The 15,639-nt window shown below is 44.9% G+C and overlaps 1 protein-coding gene across 1 annotated transcript in view; it reads right to left on the bottom strand.

Moving 5' to 3' along the window:
- The window catches only part of slc24a5 (solute carrier family 24 member 5), a 51,392-nt gene that overhangs the window by 15,037 nt on the left and 20,716 nt on the right, over nucleotides 1–15,639 (bottom strand). Inside the window, exons 6-7 of the mRNA XM_022687015.2 lie at nucleotides 13,471–13,754; nucleotides 11,781–11,987 (exon numbers count right to left, since the gene is read on the bottom strand). Coding sequence (XP_022542736.2) covers nucleotides 11,781–11,987; nucleotides 13,471–13,754 — 491 coding nt within the window. The remainder of the gene's footprint in view (nucleotides 1–11,780; nucleotides 11,988–13,470; nucleotides 13,755–15,639) is intronic.

The following is a 15,639-nucleotide window of genomic DNA, read 5'->3' as shown; positions in this document are numbered from 1 at the left end:
TGGCATCAAAGTTGTAAAGTGGCATTAGTGTAGGTTTAAGCATTCAAAAGTTACAGCTGTTAGAGTAAATTTGGGTGTGCCACGGTAAGATTAATTTGCATATGGCGGCCATACTGTTTACAAATTTCACAATTTTTTCGATAATTATTGAGGTTGGGACTCTGCTGAGTTGTTTGACACCAAATATGATAGGATTGGTCAATGACCCTAGGACAAGTTCTCAAAAGTAGGTTTTGCATATTATGCTAAATAGCAAAAAATCTAAGTTGGCGGAGCTTAGTGGTTCTATTGACCTTTTTGATTTGCCATTAACCAAGGAATCATATAATGCAAGAATTTTTGCTCTAGCTATCAGGGCGTAGGAGTTACGAGGCCAAACGCGTTGACCTTCGCCATAGCGCCCCCTTGAGGCCGATCGGGCTCATCTTTTGAATCTGAGTAGCGGTGAGAAGTACTACCATATGACCAAGTCTCAGCCCTGTAGGCCTTACGGTTTCTTCTGCCCAATCACTTCTATGGCACAAAAAGAATAAGAACTATAATAATAAATATAGCCGCAAGCGGCGATTTACGGGGTTCGAGCGTTACAGGCAAAGAGACCCCTGGAGGCCAGTTAGGCTTAAAACATGTTGCCGGTTGACCGGCATCGCCAAACTGGATGAGGATGACCAGCATGACCGTGAAGACCAAGCTAGATTACCAGCATGACTAATCTGGATGACAAACTTGTTGACCATATTGACCAAGCTGGAAGACCATAATGACCAAACTGGATGACCAGCATGGCAAAGGTGGTTGGCCAGTATGACCAAGCTGGAAGACCACCATTACTATGAGGACAAAGCTGAATGACCAGCAGGACCATAATGACCAATGTGAATGGCCAGCATGACCAAGCTGGATGGCCAGCATAACCAAGCTGGGTGACCAGCGTGACCATAAAGACCATAATGGCAATGCTAGATGAGTGGTGTGAGTAAACTAGTTGAAAAGCATTGATAAATTGAGCTGTAGTATTCATCAGGTTTTATGTGGTGTCTTACTGCACTCTAGTGCGCATTTGGTGAAACAAATTCAGTTCTTAAATTGAAAAAACACAAGGCATAAAAAGGGCATATAAATAACCCGTATATAGTATATAAGTTTTGACCTGATTAACATTCCGCCTGTTAAAAGCTTGCTGGAATGTGATTGGCTAATAGTGACCACAAAAGTGTCCATATCAAATTTTCATTTGGTGTACCATTAGTGCATGGGCCATAGATGATAATTGGCTAGGATGACCTTGATAGCTTGTATGGTTCTAGAGAAACAGCTATCGAGCATTGGCCCCGCCCCCTGGGGGGGTGTATGTCTACTTAAACTGACAGGGTATCTGAGAATCATGTAATGATCAAAGGACTGAAGTGGTATTAGTGTCAGGTTAAGCATTCAAAAGTTATAAGTGTTAAAGACATTTTACTGCACCATGGTAGAACTCATTTGCATATGGCGGCCATATTGTTTATAAATGTAAATATTTTTTTAATAATTATTGAGGAGTAAGCTCTGCTGAACTGTTTGACACCAAACATGTCATGATTGGTCAAGGATCCAAGGACAAGATCTCAAAAGTAGGTTTTGCATATTATGCAATTAAAAAAAAAAAATAAGTGTGTGGAGCATAAACAAGAATGACCCAGGCGGCTGACCAGCATGAACAAGAAGGATAAATATGTTCAATTAAGCAAGACAAGCAAGATTTGAATAAGTTCAGCAGAGCTTTAATTTAGAATAATTCAACTGTAACTGTTTCACCAAATGACCACCAGAGCGCAGCAAGAGACCACATATAACCTGCTGGAAATCTATCACTCTATAAGTAAGACAGAACATTCCCTATCAGTGTGTTTCTATTTATTAAAAAGAGAAGAAAAGTCCGATTGGGTTCAAAATTGGTTCTCATGATCAAGTGGTCTGTATATATATGTGTGTAAATTTGTGTGTTGATAGGGTCAAAGGTTCCTGACTTCTGTCCATTTAGGCTTGAAAAAAGCGATAATACAGGCTTATGGCCTACAAAATGGCTGTTGCTCTTTGGCCATATTAGAGGCAAAAAATATCTGATTTGGCTCAAAATTTGCAATCAAGATCACAATATCAGTCTATATATGTATGTCAATTTCTGTGTCAATAGGGTCAAAGGTTCCTGACTTCTGTCCATTTAGGTTTGAAAAAAGCGATAATACAGGCTTATGGCCTACAAAATGGCTGTTGCTCTTTGGCCATATTAGAGGCAAAGAATATCTGATTTGGCTCAAAATTTGCAATCAAGATCACAATATCAGTCTATATATGTATGTAAATTTCTGTGTCGATAGGGTCAAAGGTTCCTGACTTCTGTCCATTTAGGTTTGAAAAAAGCGATAATACAGCCTTGAGGCCTACAAAATCGCTGTAGTTTTCCAGCCGTTGTAGAGGCAAAACATGTCCGATTTGGCTGAAAATTTGCAATCAAGATCAGATTATCAGTCTATATACGTGTATAAATTTGTGTGTTGATAGGGTCAAAGGTTCCTGTCTTCTGTCCATTTAGGTTGGAAAATAGCGATAAATAGAATAAATTGAAAATAGTTAATTTGTCACTGTAGAGCCTACTGAAGACTTATTTGGCTCATACTTGGCACATGTGCTTGAAATGTCATTGTTAATTAGTAGCTTCAACAGTTTTGGCATGTTTTAAACTTTGACAGAGTTTGGGCCAAATAACTCTGAAAAGGCTTTCACGTACATGTTTGATCAAGGTTTATGGGCCTTAAATAGTTAAAATGTCAAGATTTTTTTGATAATTATTTACCTACAGGGTCTCAAGATTGCATCAAGACCAAATTTGTTTTGATTGATTAAGGACTTAAAGACAAGTTCGAAAAGAGCAATTTTTACTCTTTTGGCCACTGATGAAAATCTTTGCATTTTTGGTAAATACATGTAATTACAAAGTTGTAAAGGCTACAGAAAAGTATACAAATAAAAAAGAATAACGAGCCTAGGCCACTTGTACCTTTAGATATAACTGATTTTCTGCTATAGCGCCCCCTTGAGGCCAATCAACGCCATAATTTAATGGATGATAGAAGGCCCTGATATACATGTAGGGTATAAGTATTGTCCTGATTGGTCATTGTTTAGTATGTCAAAAGCTTGCTGGAATCTGATTGGCTAATAACGATCGCAAAAATTTGCATATCAAATTTTCCTTCTGTAAAACATTAGGACATAGGCCATAGATGATACATGCCAAAGGAGAGCTTCATAGCTTGTACGGTTCCTGAGAAACAGATTTTTAGCTTTGGCTCCGCCCCCTGGGGGCGTATGTCTACACAGATTGACGGGCTACCTCAGAATCATGTTGGCATCAAAGTTGTAAAGTGGCATTAGTGTAGGTTTAAGCATTCAAAAGTTACAGCTGTTAGAGTAAACTTGGGTGTGCCACGGTAAGATTAATTTGCATATGGCGACCATATTGTTCACAAAGTTCAAGATTTTTTTGATAATTATTGAGGTTGGGACTCTGCTGAGTTGTTTGACACCAAATATGATAGGATGGGTCAATGCCCCTAGAACAAGTTCTCAAAAGTAGGTTTTGCATATTATGCTAAATAGCAAAAAATCTAAGTGGGCGGAGCTTAGTGGTTCTATTGACCTTTTTGATTTGCCATAAACCAAGGAATCATAAAACGAAAGAATTTTTCGTCTAGCTATCAGGGTGTGGGAGTAACGAGGCAAAAAGCGTTTTGCTTCGCCATAGCGCCCCCTTGAGGCCGTTCGGGCTCATCTTTTGAATCTGAGTAGCGGTGAGAAGTACTACCATATGACCAAGTCTCAGCTCTGTAGGCCTTACGGTTTCTTCTGCCCAATCACTTCTATGGCAGAAAAAGAATAAGAATAATAACTAGATTGCAGTTCCTACAGAAACTGCGAGTGTGATTGCAGTGCTGGCTGGTATCTGCTATGGTGTTGCTAAGGTGTTGCTATGGTATCCGGGGTGGTTGCTAAGGTGTTGCTAGGTGGTTGCTAAGGTGTTGCTAGTGGGTTGCTAAGGTGTTGCTATGGTATCCGGGGTGGTTGCTAAGGTGTTGCTAGGTGGTTGCTAGGTGGTTGCTAGGGTGTTGCTAGGCGGTTGCTAAGGTGTTGCTATGGTATCCGGGGTGGTTGCTAAGGTGTTGCTAGGTGGTTGCTAGGGTGTTGCTAGGCGGTTGCTAAGGTGTTGCTATGGTATCCGGGGTGGTTGCTAAGGTGTTGCTAGGTGGTTGCTAGGTGGTTGCTAGGGTGTTGCTAGGCGGTTGCTAAGGTGTTGCTATGGTATCCGGGTGGTTGCTAAGGTGTTGCTAGGTGGTTGCTAGGTGGTTGCTAGGGTGTTGCTAGGCGGTTGCTAAGGTGTTGCTATGGTATCCAGGGTGGTTGCTATGGTGTTGCTAAGTGGTTGGTAGGTCACTCCTAAGCAGTTGCTAGGTGGTTGCTAAGGTGTTGCTATGGTATCCGGGGTGGTTGCTAAGGTGTTGCTAGGCGGTTGCTAAGGTGTTGCTATGGTATCCGGGGTGGTTGCTAAGGTGTTGCTAGGTGGTTGCTAGGTGGTTGCTAGGGTGTTGCTAGGCGGTTGCTAAGGTGTTGCTATGGTATCCGGGGTGGTTGCTAAGGTGTTGCTAGGTGGTTGCTAGGGTGTTGCTAGGCGGTTGCTAAGGTGTTGCTATGGTATCCGGGGTGGTTGCTAAGGTGTTGCTAAGTGGTTGCTAGGTGGTTTCTAAGGTGTTGCTAGGCGGTTGCTAAGGTGTTGCTATGGTATCCAGGGTGGTTGCTAAGGTGTTGCTAGGTGGTTGCTAGGGTGTTGCTAGGCGGTTGCTAAGGTGTTGCTATGGTATCCGGGGTGGTTGCTAAGGTGTTGCTCGGTGGTTGTTAGGTGGTTGCTAGGGTGTTGCTAGGCGGTTGCTAAGGTGTTGCTATGGTATCCGGGGTGGTTGCTAAGGTGTTGCTAAGTGGTTGCTAGGTGGTTGCTAAGGTGTTGCTAGGCGGTTGCTAAGGTGTTGCTATGGTATCCGGGTTGTTGCTAAGGTGTTGCTAGGTGGTTGCTAGAGTGTTGCTAGGCGGTTGCTAAGGTGTTGCTATGGTATCCGGGGTGGTTGCTAAGGTGTTGCTGGGTGGTTGCTAGGTGGTTGCTAGGGTGTTGCTAGGTGGTTGCTAAGGTGTTGCTATGGTATCCGGGGTGGTTGCTAAGGTGTTGCTAGGTGGTTGCTAGGTTGTTCCTAGGGTGTTGCTAGGCGGTTGCTATGGTGTTGCTATGGTATCCGGGGTGGTTGCTAAGGTGTTGCTAGGTGGTTGCTAGGTGGTTGCTAAGGTGTTGCTAGGCGGTTGCTAAGGTGTTGCTATGGTATCCGGGGTGGTTGCTAAGGTGTTGCTAGGTGGTTGCTAGGTGGTTGCTAAGGTGTTGCTATGGTATCCGGGGAGGTTGCTAAGGTGTTGCTAGGTGGTTGCTAGGTGGTTGCTAAGGTGTTGCTAGGCGGTTGCTAAGGTGTTGCTATGGTATCCGGGGTGGTTGCTAAGGTGTTGCTAGGTGGTTGCTAGGTGGTTGCTAGGGTGTTGCTAGGCGGTTGCTAAGGCGTTGCTATGGTATCCGGGGTGGTTGCTAAGGTGTTGCTAGGTGGTTGCTAGGTTGTTGCTAGGGTGTTGCTAGGCGGTTGCTAAGGTGTTGCTATGGTATCCGGGGAGGTTGCTAAGGTGTTGCTAGGTGGTTGCTAGGTGGTTGCTAAGGTGTTGCTAGGCGGTTGCTAAGGTGTTGCTATGGTATCTGTGGTGGTTGCTAAGGTGTTTCTAGGTGGTTGCTAGGTGATTTATATGCATAAATTAGATTAAATGGTGTTTGCACGTTGCCACGCAACGTGCAAATACATCAATCAGCTATGCACGCTAGGTTGCTCTGGCCGTTCGGGGGTGTCCAAACTTTTGACCCGTGGCTCCATTACACACAGTACTGGGGGGCCGGGGTGTCCAAACTTTTGACCCATGGCTCCATTACACACAGTGCTGGGGGGCCGGGGTGTCCAAACTTTTGACCTAACGCTGATTTATCCCATAGCTGCTCCATTACACACAGTACTGGAGTTCTAGCTACCTGTCCTTCGATCTAGCTGCCGTCCTCCGATTGGCCCCATTCATTCCAATGGGGCCACTTCGTACGACATTCGTACGAAATCCGTACGTCGTAACTTTTCGTAACGCATATTTTCGGAAAGAGCTCAATAAGTTCTACAGGTCCTCAATTGGTTTCATCTTCGTATTTCAAAAATTGCGACGTCCACGGGCGTGCAAAGTTCTGCCCATTCATTTTCAATGGTCAAAAAAACGCGTACTTACGAAGTTTTTACGAAAAACGTAAGTCCGATCGGAAAGCTGTATACAAGCCCACCATTCCCGATATGGACGCACGTTTTCTCTTTTGAACGAAGTCGATATTTCGAAAACTGCGGCACTAGTTAACCGGACAAAAAACAGGTGGAATAATAATAATAACTAGATTGCAGTTCCTACAGAAACTGCGAGTGTGATTGCAGTGCTGGCTGGTATCTGCTGTGGTGTTGCTAAGGTGTTGCTAAGTGGTTGCTAAGGTGTGGCTATGGTATCCGGGGTGGTTGCTAAGGTGTTGCTAAGTGGTTGCTAGGTGGTTGCTAAGGTGTTGCTAGGCGGTTGCTAAGGTGTTGCTATGGTATCTGGGGTGGTTGCTAAGGTGTTGCTAGGTGGTTGCTAAGGTGTTGCTAGGCGGTTGCTAAGGTGTTGCTATGGTATCCGGGGTGGTTGCTAAGGTGTTGCTAGGTGGTTGCTAGGGTGTTGCTAGGCGGTTGCTAAGGTGTTGCTATGGTATCCGGGGTGGTTGCTAAGGTGTTGCTAGGTGGTTGCTAGGTGGTTGCTAGGGTGTTGCTATGGTATCAGGGGTGGTTGCTAAGGTGTTGCTAGGTGGTTGCTAGGTGGTTGCTAGGGTGTTGCTAGGCGGTTGCTAAGGTGTTGCTATGGTATCCAGGGTGGTTGCTAAGGTGTTGCTAGGTGGTTGCTAGGGTGTTGCTAGGCGGTTGCTAAGGTGTTGCTATGGTATCCGGGGTGGTTGCTAAGGTGTTGCTAGGTGGTTGCTAGGTGGTTGCTAGGGTGTTGCTAGGCGGTTGCTAAGGTGTTGCTATGGTATCCGGGGTGGTTGCTAAGGTGTTGCTAGGTGGTTGCTAGGTGGTTGCTAGGGTGTTGCTAGGCGGTTGCTAAGGTGTTGCTATGGTATCCGGGGTGGTTGCTAAGGTGTTGCTAGGTGGTTGCTAGGTGGTTGCTAGGGTGTTGCTAGGCGGTTGCTAAGGTGTTGCTATGGTATCCGGGGTGGTTGCTAAGGTGTTGCTAGGTGGTTGCTAGGGTGTTGCTAGGCGGTTGCTAAGGTGTTGCTATGGTATCCGGGGTGGTTGCTAAGGTGTTGCTAGGTGGTTGCTAGGTGGTTGCTAGGGTGTTGCTAGGCGGTTGCTAAGGTGTTGCTATGGTATCCGGGGTGGTTGCTAAGGTGTTGCTAGGTGGTTGCTAGGTGGTTGCTAGGGTGTTGCTAGGCGGTTGCTAAGGTGTTGCTATGGTATCTGGGGTGGTTGCTAAGGTGTTGCTAGATGGTTGCTAGGTGGTTGCTATGGTGTTGCTAGGCGGTTGCTAAGGTGTTGCTATGGTATCCAGGGTGGTTGCTATGGTGTTTCTAGGTGGTTGCTAGGTGATGTATATGCATAAATTTGATTAAATGGTGTTTGCACGTTGCTACGCAACGTGCAAATACATCAATCAGCTATGCACGCTAGGTTGCTCTGGCCGTTCGGGGGTGTCCAAACTTTTGACCCGTGGCTCCATTACACACAGTACTGGGGGGCCGGGGTGTCCAAACTTTTGACCCGTGGCTCCATTACACACAGTACTGGGGGGCCGGGGTGTCCAAACTTTTGACCTAATGCTGTTTTATCCCATAGCTGCTCCATACACTCACAGTACTGGAGTTCTAGCTACCTGTCCTTCGATCTAGCTGCCGTCCTCCGATTGGCCCCATTCATTCCAATGGGGCCACTTCGTACGACATTCGTACGAAATCCGTACGTCGTAACTTTTCGTAACGCATATTTTCGGAAAGAGCTCAATAAGTTCTACAGGTCCTCAATTGGTTTCATCTTAGTATTTCAAAAATTGCGACGTCCACGGACGTGCAAAGTTCTGCCCATTCATTTTCTATGGGCAAAAAAACGCGTACTTACGAAGTTTTTACGAAAAACGTAAGTCCGATCGGAAAGCTGTATACAAGCCCACCATTCCCGATATGGACGCACGTTTTCTCTTTTGAACGAAGTCGATATTTCGAAAACTGCGGCACTAGTTAACCGGACAAAAAACAGGTGGAATAATAATAATAACTAGATTGCAGTTCCTACAGAAACTGCGAGTGTGATTGCAGTGCTGGCTGGTATCTGCTATGGTGTTGCTAAGGTGTTGCTAAGTGGTTGCTAAGGTGTGGCTATGGTATCCGGGATGGTTGCTAAGGTGTTGCTAAGTGGTTGCTAGGTGGTTGCTAAGGTGTTCCTAGGCGGTTGCTAAGGTGTTGCTATGGTATCTGCGGTGGTTGCTAAGGTGTTGCTAGGTGGTTGCTAAGGTGTTGCTAGGCGGTTGCTATGGTGTTGCTATGGTATCCAGGGTGGTTGCTAAGGTGTTGCTAGGTGGTTGCTAGGTGGTTGCTAAGGTGTTGCTAGGCGGTTGCTAAGGTGTTGCTATGGTATCCAGGGTGGTTGCTAAGGTGTTGCTAGGTGGTTGCTAGGTGGTTGCTAAGGTGTTGCTAGGCGGTTGCTAAGGTGTTGCTATGGTATCCGGGGTGGTTGCTAAGGTGTTGCTAGGTGGTTGCTAGGGTGTTGCTAGGCGGTTGCTAAGGTGTTGCTATGGTATCCGGGGTGGTTGCTAAGGTGTTGCTAGGTGGTTGCTAGGTGGTTGCTAGGGTGTTGCTAGGCGGTTGCTAAGGTGTTGCTATGGTATCCGGGGTGGTTGCTAAGGTGTTGCTAGGTGGTTGCTAAGGTGTTGCTAGGCGGTTGCTAAGGTGTTGCTATGGTATCCGGGGTGGTTGCTAAGGTGTTGCTAGGTGGTTGCTAGGTGGTTGCTAAGGTGTTGCTATGGTATCCGGGGTGGTTGCTAAGGTGTTGCTAGGTGGTTGCTAGGTGGTTGCTAGGGTGTTGCTAGGCGGTTGCTAAGGTGTTGCTATGGTATCCGGGGTGGTTGCTAAGGTGTTACTAGGTGGTTGCTAAGGTGTTGCTAGGCGGTTGCTAAGGTGTTGCTATGGTATCCGGGATGGTTGCTAAGGTGTTGCTAGGTGGTTGCTAGGTGGTTGCTAGGATGTTGCTAGGCGGTTGCTAGGTGGTTGCTAAGGTGTTGCTATGGTATCCGGGGTGGTTGCTAAGGTGTTGCTAGGTGGTTGCTAGGTGGTTGCTAGGGTGTTGCTAGGCGGTTGCTAAGGTGTTGCTATGGTATCCGGGGTGGTTGCTAAGGTGTTACTAGGTGGTTGCTAAGGTGTTGCTAGGCGGTTGCTAAGGTGTTGCTATGGTATCCGGGGTGGTTGCTAAGGTGTTGCTAGGTGGTTGCTAGGTGGTTGCTAAGGTGTTGCTATGGTATCCGGGGTGGTTGCTAAGGTGTTGCTAGGTGGTTGCTAGGTGGTTGCTAGGGTGTTGCTAGGCGGTTGCTAAGGTGTTGCTATGGTATCCGGGGTGGTTGCTAAGGTGTTACTAGGTGGTTGCTAAGGTGTTGCTAGGCGGTTGCTAAGGTGTTGCTATGGTATCCGGGATGGTTGCTAAGGTGTTGCTAGGTGGTTGCTAGGTGGTTGCTAGGATGTTGCTAGGCGGTTGCTAAGGTGTTGCTATGGTATCCGGGGTGGTTGCTATGGTGTTTCTAGGTGGTTGCTAGGTGATTTATATGCATAAATTAGATTAAATGGTGTTTGCACGTTGCTACGCAACGTGCAAATACATCAATCAGCTATGCACGCTAGGTTGCTCTGGCCGTTCGGGGGTGTCCAAACTTTTGACCCGTGGCTCCATTACACACAGTACTGGGGGGCCGGGGTGTCCAAACTTTTGACCCGTGGCTCCATTACACACAGTACTGGGGGGCCGGGGTGTCCAAACTTTTGACCTAATGCTGTTTTATCCCATAGCTGCTCCATACACTCACAGTACTGGAGTTCTAGCTACCTGTCCTTCGATCTAGCTGCCGTCCTCCGATTGGCCCCATTCATTCCAATGGGGCCACTTCGTACGACAATCGTACGAAATCCGTACGTCGTAACTTTTCGTAACGCATATTTTCGGAAAGAGCTCAATAAGTTCTACAGGTCCTCAATTGGTTTCATCTTCGTATTTCAAAAATTGCGACGTCCACGGGCGTGCAAAGTTCTGCCCATTCATTTTCAATGGGCAAAAAAACGCGTACTTACGAAGTTTTTACGAAAAACGTAAGTCCGATCGGAAAGCTGTATACAAGCCCACCATTCCCGATATGGACGCACGTTTTCTCTTTTGAACGAAGTCGATATTTCGAAAACTGCGGCACTAGTTAACCGGACAAAAAACAGGTGGAATAATAATAATAATAATAATAATAATAAGAAACAGACTTAAGAAGATCAATAGTGTGATCTGCAATCACACTAATAATAATAATAATAATAATAAGAATAAGACTTAAGAAGAACAATACTGTGATTGCATTACTGCAATCACACTAATAATAATCAGAACAATTACAATAGGGCTTCTAGCACTACGTGCTCGAACCCCTAATAATCAGAACAATTACAATAGGGTTTCTAGCACTACGTGCTCGAACCCCTAATAATAATAATAAGAAGAAAAATCTTAGCAAAAACAATAGGGTTCTACGCACCTTCGGTGCTTGAACCCTAAATATATAAAATTATCATAGCATTCTAAACATTGTCAAGCTTGGTGATCCTCTACAGACTAGCTGTGGTTATTTAAAGTAAATAACAAAGCACTGTTGTAAGTTGCTATGAATAAGGGCGTCTGCTGTAAATGTAATTGTAATTCACTGTGTACCTGTAACTCTACCTCTTCACAACTTTACAACTGACGCTATCAAACACATTAAGAGACAAAAAAATCAAGTTATTAACTCTTGATGAGTTCAGCACAGCTGTTAACTGAAAGCCTGAATTCCAGGAGACTCTACTTCATAAAAATGACTGAGAAAATCCAGCCAAGATGTGCAAATCTGTCTCTATCTAGGCAGGAGATGCTATGTTGAAGAATCTAAAACTTGACTTTAGTATTCACTTACAATTTTAGAACAATAAAAAAGCAATGAATTGTTTGTTCAAAATTTGACTGGTTCATTACATTCTGAATGCAGAGTGGAAATGCAGTGTGACTGCAAAGCTTAAGCAAATCCCAGGTGGTTGCTATGGTGTTGCAGTGAAGTTAGCTTAGGGTAACTTAGGGTGTCCCAGTAGATCTCCCTCAAGGTTTAATGATACTTCAGGTGGTTGATGTGGGGTTGTTAGGATGTTGCAATCTGTTTCCAAGTGTTATAGTTTCTAAATATGGTTGCTATTGGTTTCCAAATGATTGGAAAATTGGCAAAACTGTTTCTAGATGGTTGCTAGGGTATTATCATATGTCCTGTACAGTGTGTTAGTAACTATAATATCAGAAACTACCTAAAGCAATACTATCTACTTTTAAAAAAGTGCTATTTACCGATTATAGTGACCATCCAGACGAGAACGTAGGTGAAGGCGGAGATCCACACAGCAGACATGAAGAAGGTCAGCATGTAGCACTTCCTCCAGTAGCGCCTCCTGCAGTCTGGTATGGTCAGGTACAGCAGCACGATCACGGGCAGAGACAGAACCCACAGGATCCGCTTCAGGTCATTCTCCGGCATACTGAACACGCTCTTCTGCTCTATAATTCAAAATTACGTTACAGTGAAGATCCACACAAATAGTTCTATATCTTCTAAATGATGACATTTTTAGGCAGCATTATGTGAAAATTGGTGTTTTATGCTCCTGTGCTCCCCTTATACTTGGGAAGCATTAGCCTATATGAGTTTGGAGCCACTTCTAAAAAACATGCATTTCTGGACAAGCTGAGAGGCATAGAACCGTCACTGAAAGCAATCACAACACATGTAGATTGAGATGGCAGAGTACCGTATTTTTTGCACTATAAGGCACACTTAAAATCCTTTTATTTTCCCAAAAATCGCCAGTGTGCCTTATAATGCGGCGCGACTTGTGTATGAATTCTACCAGTCAGGTATTAAGGAGCAGTAAAGACACACTGCTGAATACAGCAATAACACGATTTTCAGTTAAGTTTCTCCATCACCAAGACTGGAGCAGTATTAGCATTAGACACTATCCGTGCTAAGGGCTTGCTCTTTTGTTGTTCAGAGCTAACTTTTATCAGCCTGTAGCCTGCTGCTAACCTTGGCTAGCACTGCAGGGTTAGCAGCATTAGCCACTAACTACACTAAGTTACACTAAGTCTTTTGTCGTTCTGAGATGAGTATTTTTGGGCTGTAGCCTGCTGCTAACCCTGGCTAGCACTGATGTAGCAGCATTACCAACAAACTGAGCTAAGCACTAGCTCTTTTGTCAATCAGAGATGAGTATTATCAGTCTGTAGCCTGCTGCTAACCCTGGCTAGCACTGCTGGATCAGCATTACCCACTAACTACACTAAGTTACACTAAGTCTTTTGTCGTTCAGAGATGAGTATTATCAGTCTGTAGCCTGCTGCTAACCCTGGCTAGCACTGCTGGATCAGCATTACCCAACTACACTAAGTTACACTAAGTCTTTTGTCGTTTAGAGATGAGTATTATCAGTCTGTTGCCCGCTGCTAACCTCGGCAAACACTGCTGAAACAGCATTAGCATTAGCTGCTAACCATGCTAAGTGCTAACTCTTTAGCCTTTCAGAGGTATGAATTATCTGCCTGTAGCCTGCTCCTAACCCTTGGCTAGCACTGCTGGAGCAGCATTAGCATTTGCCACTAACCACACTAACTGCTATCTCTTTTGCCATTCAGAGGTGAATATTATCGGCCTGTAGCCTACTGTTAACCCCAGATTGCACTGCTGGAACAGCATTAGCATTAACCGCTAACCATGCTAAATGCTAGCTATTTCGCCGTTCAGAGGCAAAGTATTGCGCTCTATAATCCTCCTTATAATCCTGTGCACCTTATAGTGTGACAAATACAGTAATATTGCAGGATTTGACAAATTTGTCAAAGCATTTAAAATATAATCGTTTAAGATGCATTTTCAAAATTGTAGCAAAAACCAACAGCTTTAAAGCAAAATGGCTAAAGCAACAAGCAAACAATTAATTTAAAAATAAAAAATCTAATATTGATGTTGTTTATGTTTTGGTACCTTCCGGGATTTCGTGGAGGCCGTGCAGGCTGAGGGACAGGTGGGAGTATCCCGAATCATCGTGAAAGATCCCGCTGTCGGTCCGGGAGCGCCGTGGTACTCGAAGGCTAGACTCGTTATTCCAGCCCATGAGAGGCTGCTGTTCAGAACGTTCATTCACGCTCTTACTCAAACACACACAGCACGGACTGAACCTCCGCATCATATACTCACTGATCCTCAGATCAAAACACAGCACCACGATGTACACGCCGTACACCAGCAACAGACACGCTGCATCATACCTAAACACACACACACACAGGCAAATGTTACCAAATACGAACAAATTATGATTAGAAAATTATTATATGGGCATTATATCAGCAACCAATACATAACCCAGTTCACACAGTGTTAGAAACCACTTTGAGTTGCAAGAAAAAGTATGTGAACTCTTTGGGATTACTTAGATTTCTGCATAAATTGGTCATTAAATGTGCTCTGATCTTCAGCTAAGTCACATCAATAGACAAACACAGTCTGCTAAAACTAATACCACACAATACCATCTATTTCTGGCGTATTGCTATCTTGGCAATAAAAAAAAAAACAGGAAACTAAGTACATGCCTTTTGTGCATTTCATAGCATGCACCATGTACTTTTCCCACTGTTACGATAGCAAAGACACACTGCCATGAATAATGGCCCACAGGCAATTCTTAATGTATCAAACATTTAACAATTAACAAATGAATTGGCTTAAAAGTCCCAACCAATCTGGCTCTTCAGTCTAAATTGCATTAATAGTTATCTGATTTGGATACCGCACAATAGAGTGGCTCAAATCAGAACTAAAAAATGTTTAGTTTATGGATTTTTTTTGTCATTTACAATTCCACACAGAACTTAGCCATAGACATTAGATAAACTTAATAACTAGGACTCCCTCTATCACACAATGCTACCAGCACTGTGAGGGTGAAGACAAGCACATGCTTCTAGAGACAAGTCACATGAAGCTTTATCACATCTTTTTAAACTGCCTCCAACGCAGTACCACTGGAGCCCAGCACCCAGAGCGACCCACATTCTCTCTGGATTTCTGTGGTATTCCCAAGATCAAATATGTGCCCTCCTGATGAGAGACCCAATGATTAGACAAGGACAACTTGGGAATCCATAGTTCAGCCCCTATTTACAGTAATAGTTTGGTCTAAATTTTATTTTTTCAAGCCAATTTTTATTTATTTTCACTGGAGCTGCAAGGCTAATGTAGCTAGCTGGCTTTCAAAACTGAAACTTAACCGAATAAGGGAGCATGTCCTAACTGCACACCATTACATGATAAAACTCCTCAAATCTATGGAGTTAAATCAGTGCAAAATTAAAAAGGAAACACTACCATGAAAAAATGTAAATGCAGTCAACAATATGCATTATTTTCCGTTAATAACATGAAGAATATGCCAAAATCAAATGAAAGCAATGCTACCCCACTCGGACCCCGAAAACAGCCACACCACCCCACTTACACCCCAGACACAGCCACACCACTTCACTCGGAACCCGAACACAGCCACACCACCCCACTTAGACCCCAGACACAGCCACACCACTTCACTCGGAACCCGAACACAGCCACACCACCCCACTCAGACCCCTAACACAGCCACACACCACCCCACTCGGACCCCAGACACAGCCATACCACTTCACTCGGACCCCGAAAACAGCCACCCCACCCCACTCAGACCCCAAACACAGCCACACACCACCCCACTCGGACCCCGAAAACAGCCACACCACCCCACTCAGACCCCAAACACAGCCACACACCACCCCACTCGGACCCCGAAAACAGCCACACCACCCCACTCAGACCCCAAACACAGCCACACACCACCCCACTCGGACCCCAAACACAGCCTCACCACCCCACTCGGACCTCAAACACAGCCACACCAACCCACTCGGACCCCAAACACAGCCACACCACCCCACTTGGACCCCAAACACACCTACTCTAACCCACTCGGACCTCAAACACGGCAACACCAACCCACTCGGACCCCAAACACAACCACACCACCCCACTCGGACCCCAAACACAGCAACACCAACTCACTCGGACCCCAAACACAGCAACACCAACTCACTCGGACCCCAAACACAGCAACACCAACTC

The sequence above is a fragment of the Astyanax mexicanus genome, chromosome 9 (genome assembly GCF_023375975.1).
Source record: "Astyanax mexicanus isolate ESR-SI-001 chromosome 9, AstMex3_surface, whole genome shotgun sequence".
NCBI classification, from domain to species: Eukaryota; Metazoa; Chordata; class Actinopteri; order Characiformes; family Acestrorhamphidae; genus Astyanax; species Astyanax mexicanus.
This window is presented reverse-complemented; position numbering and strand designations above follow the sequence as displayed.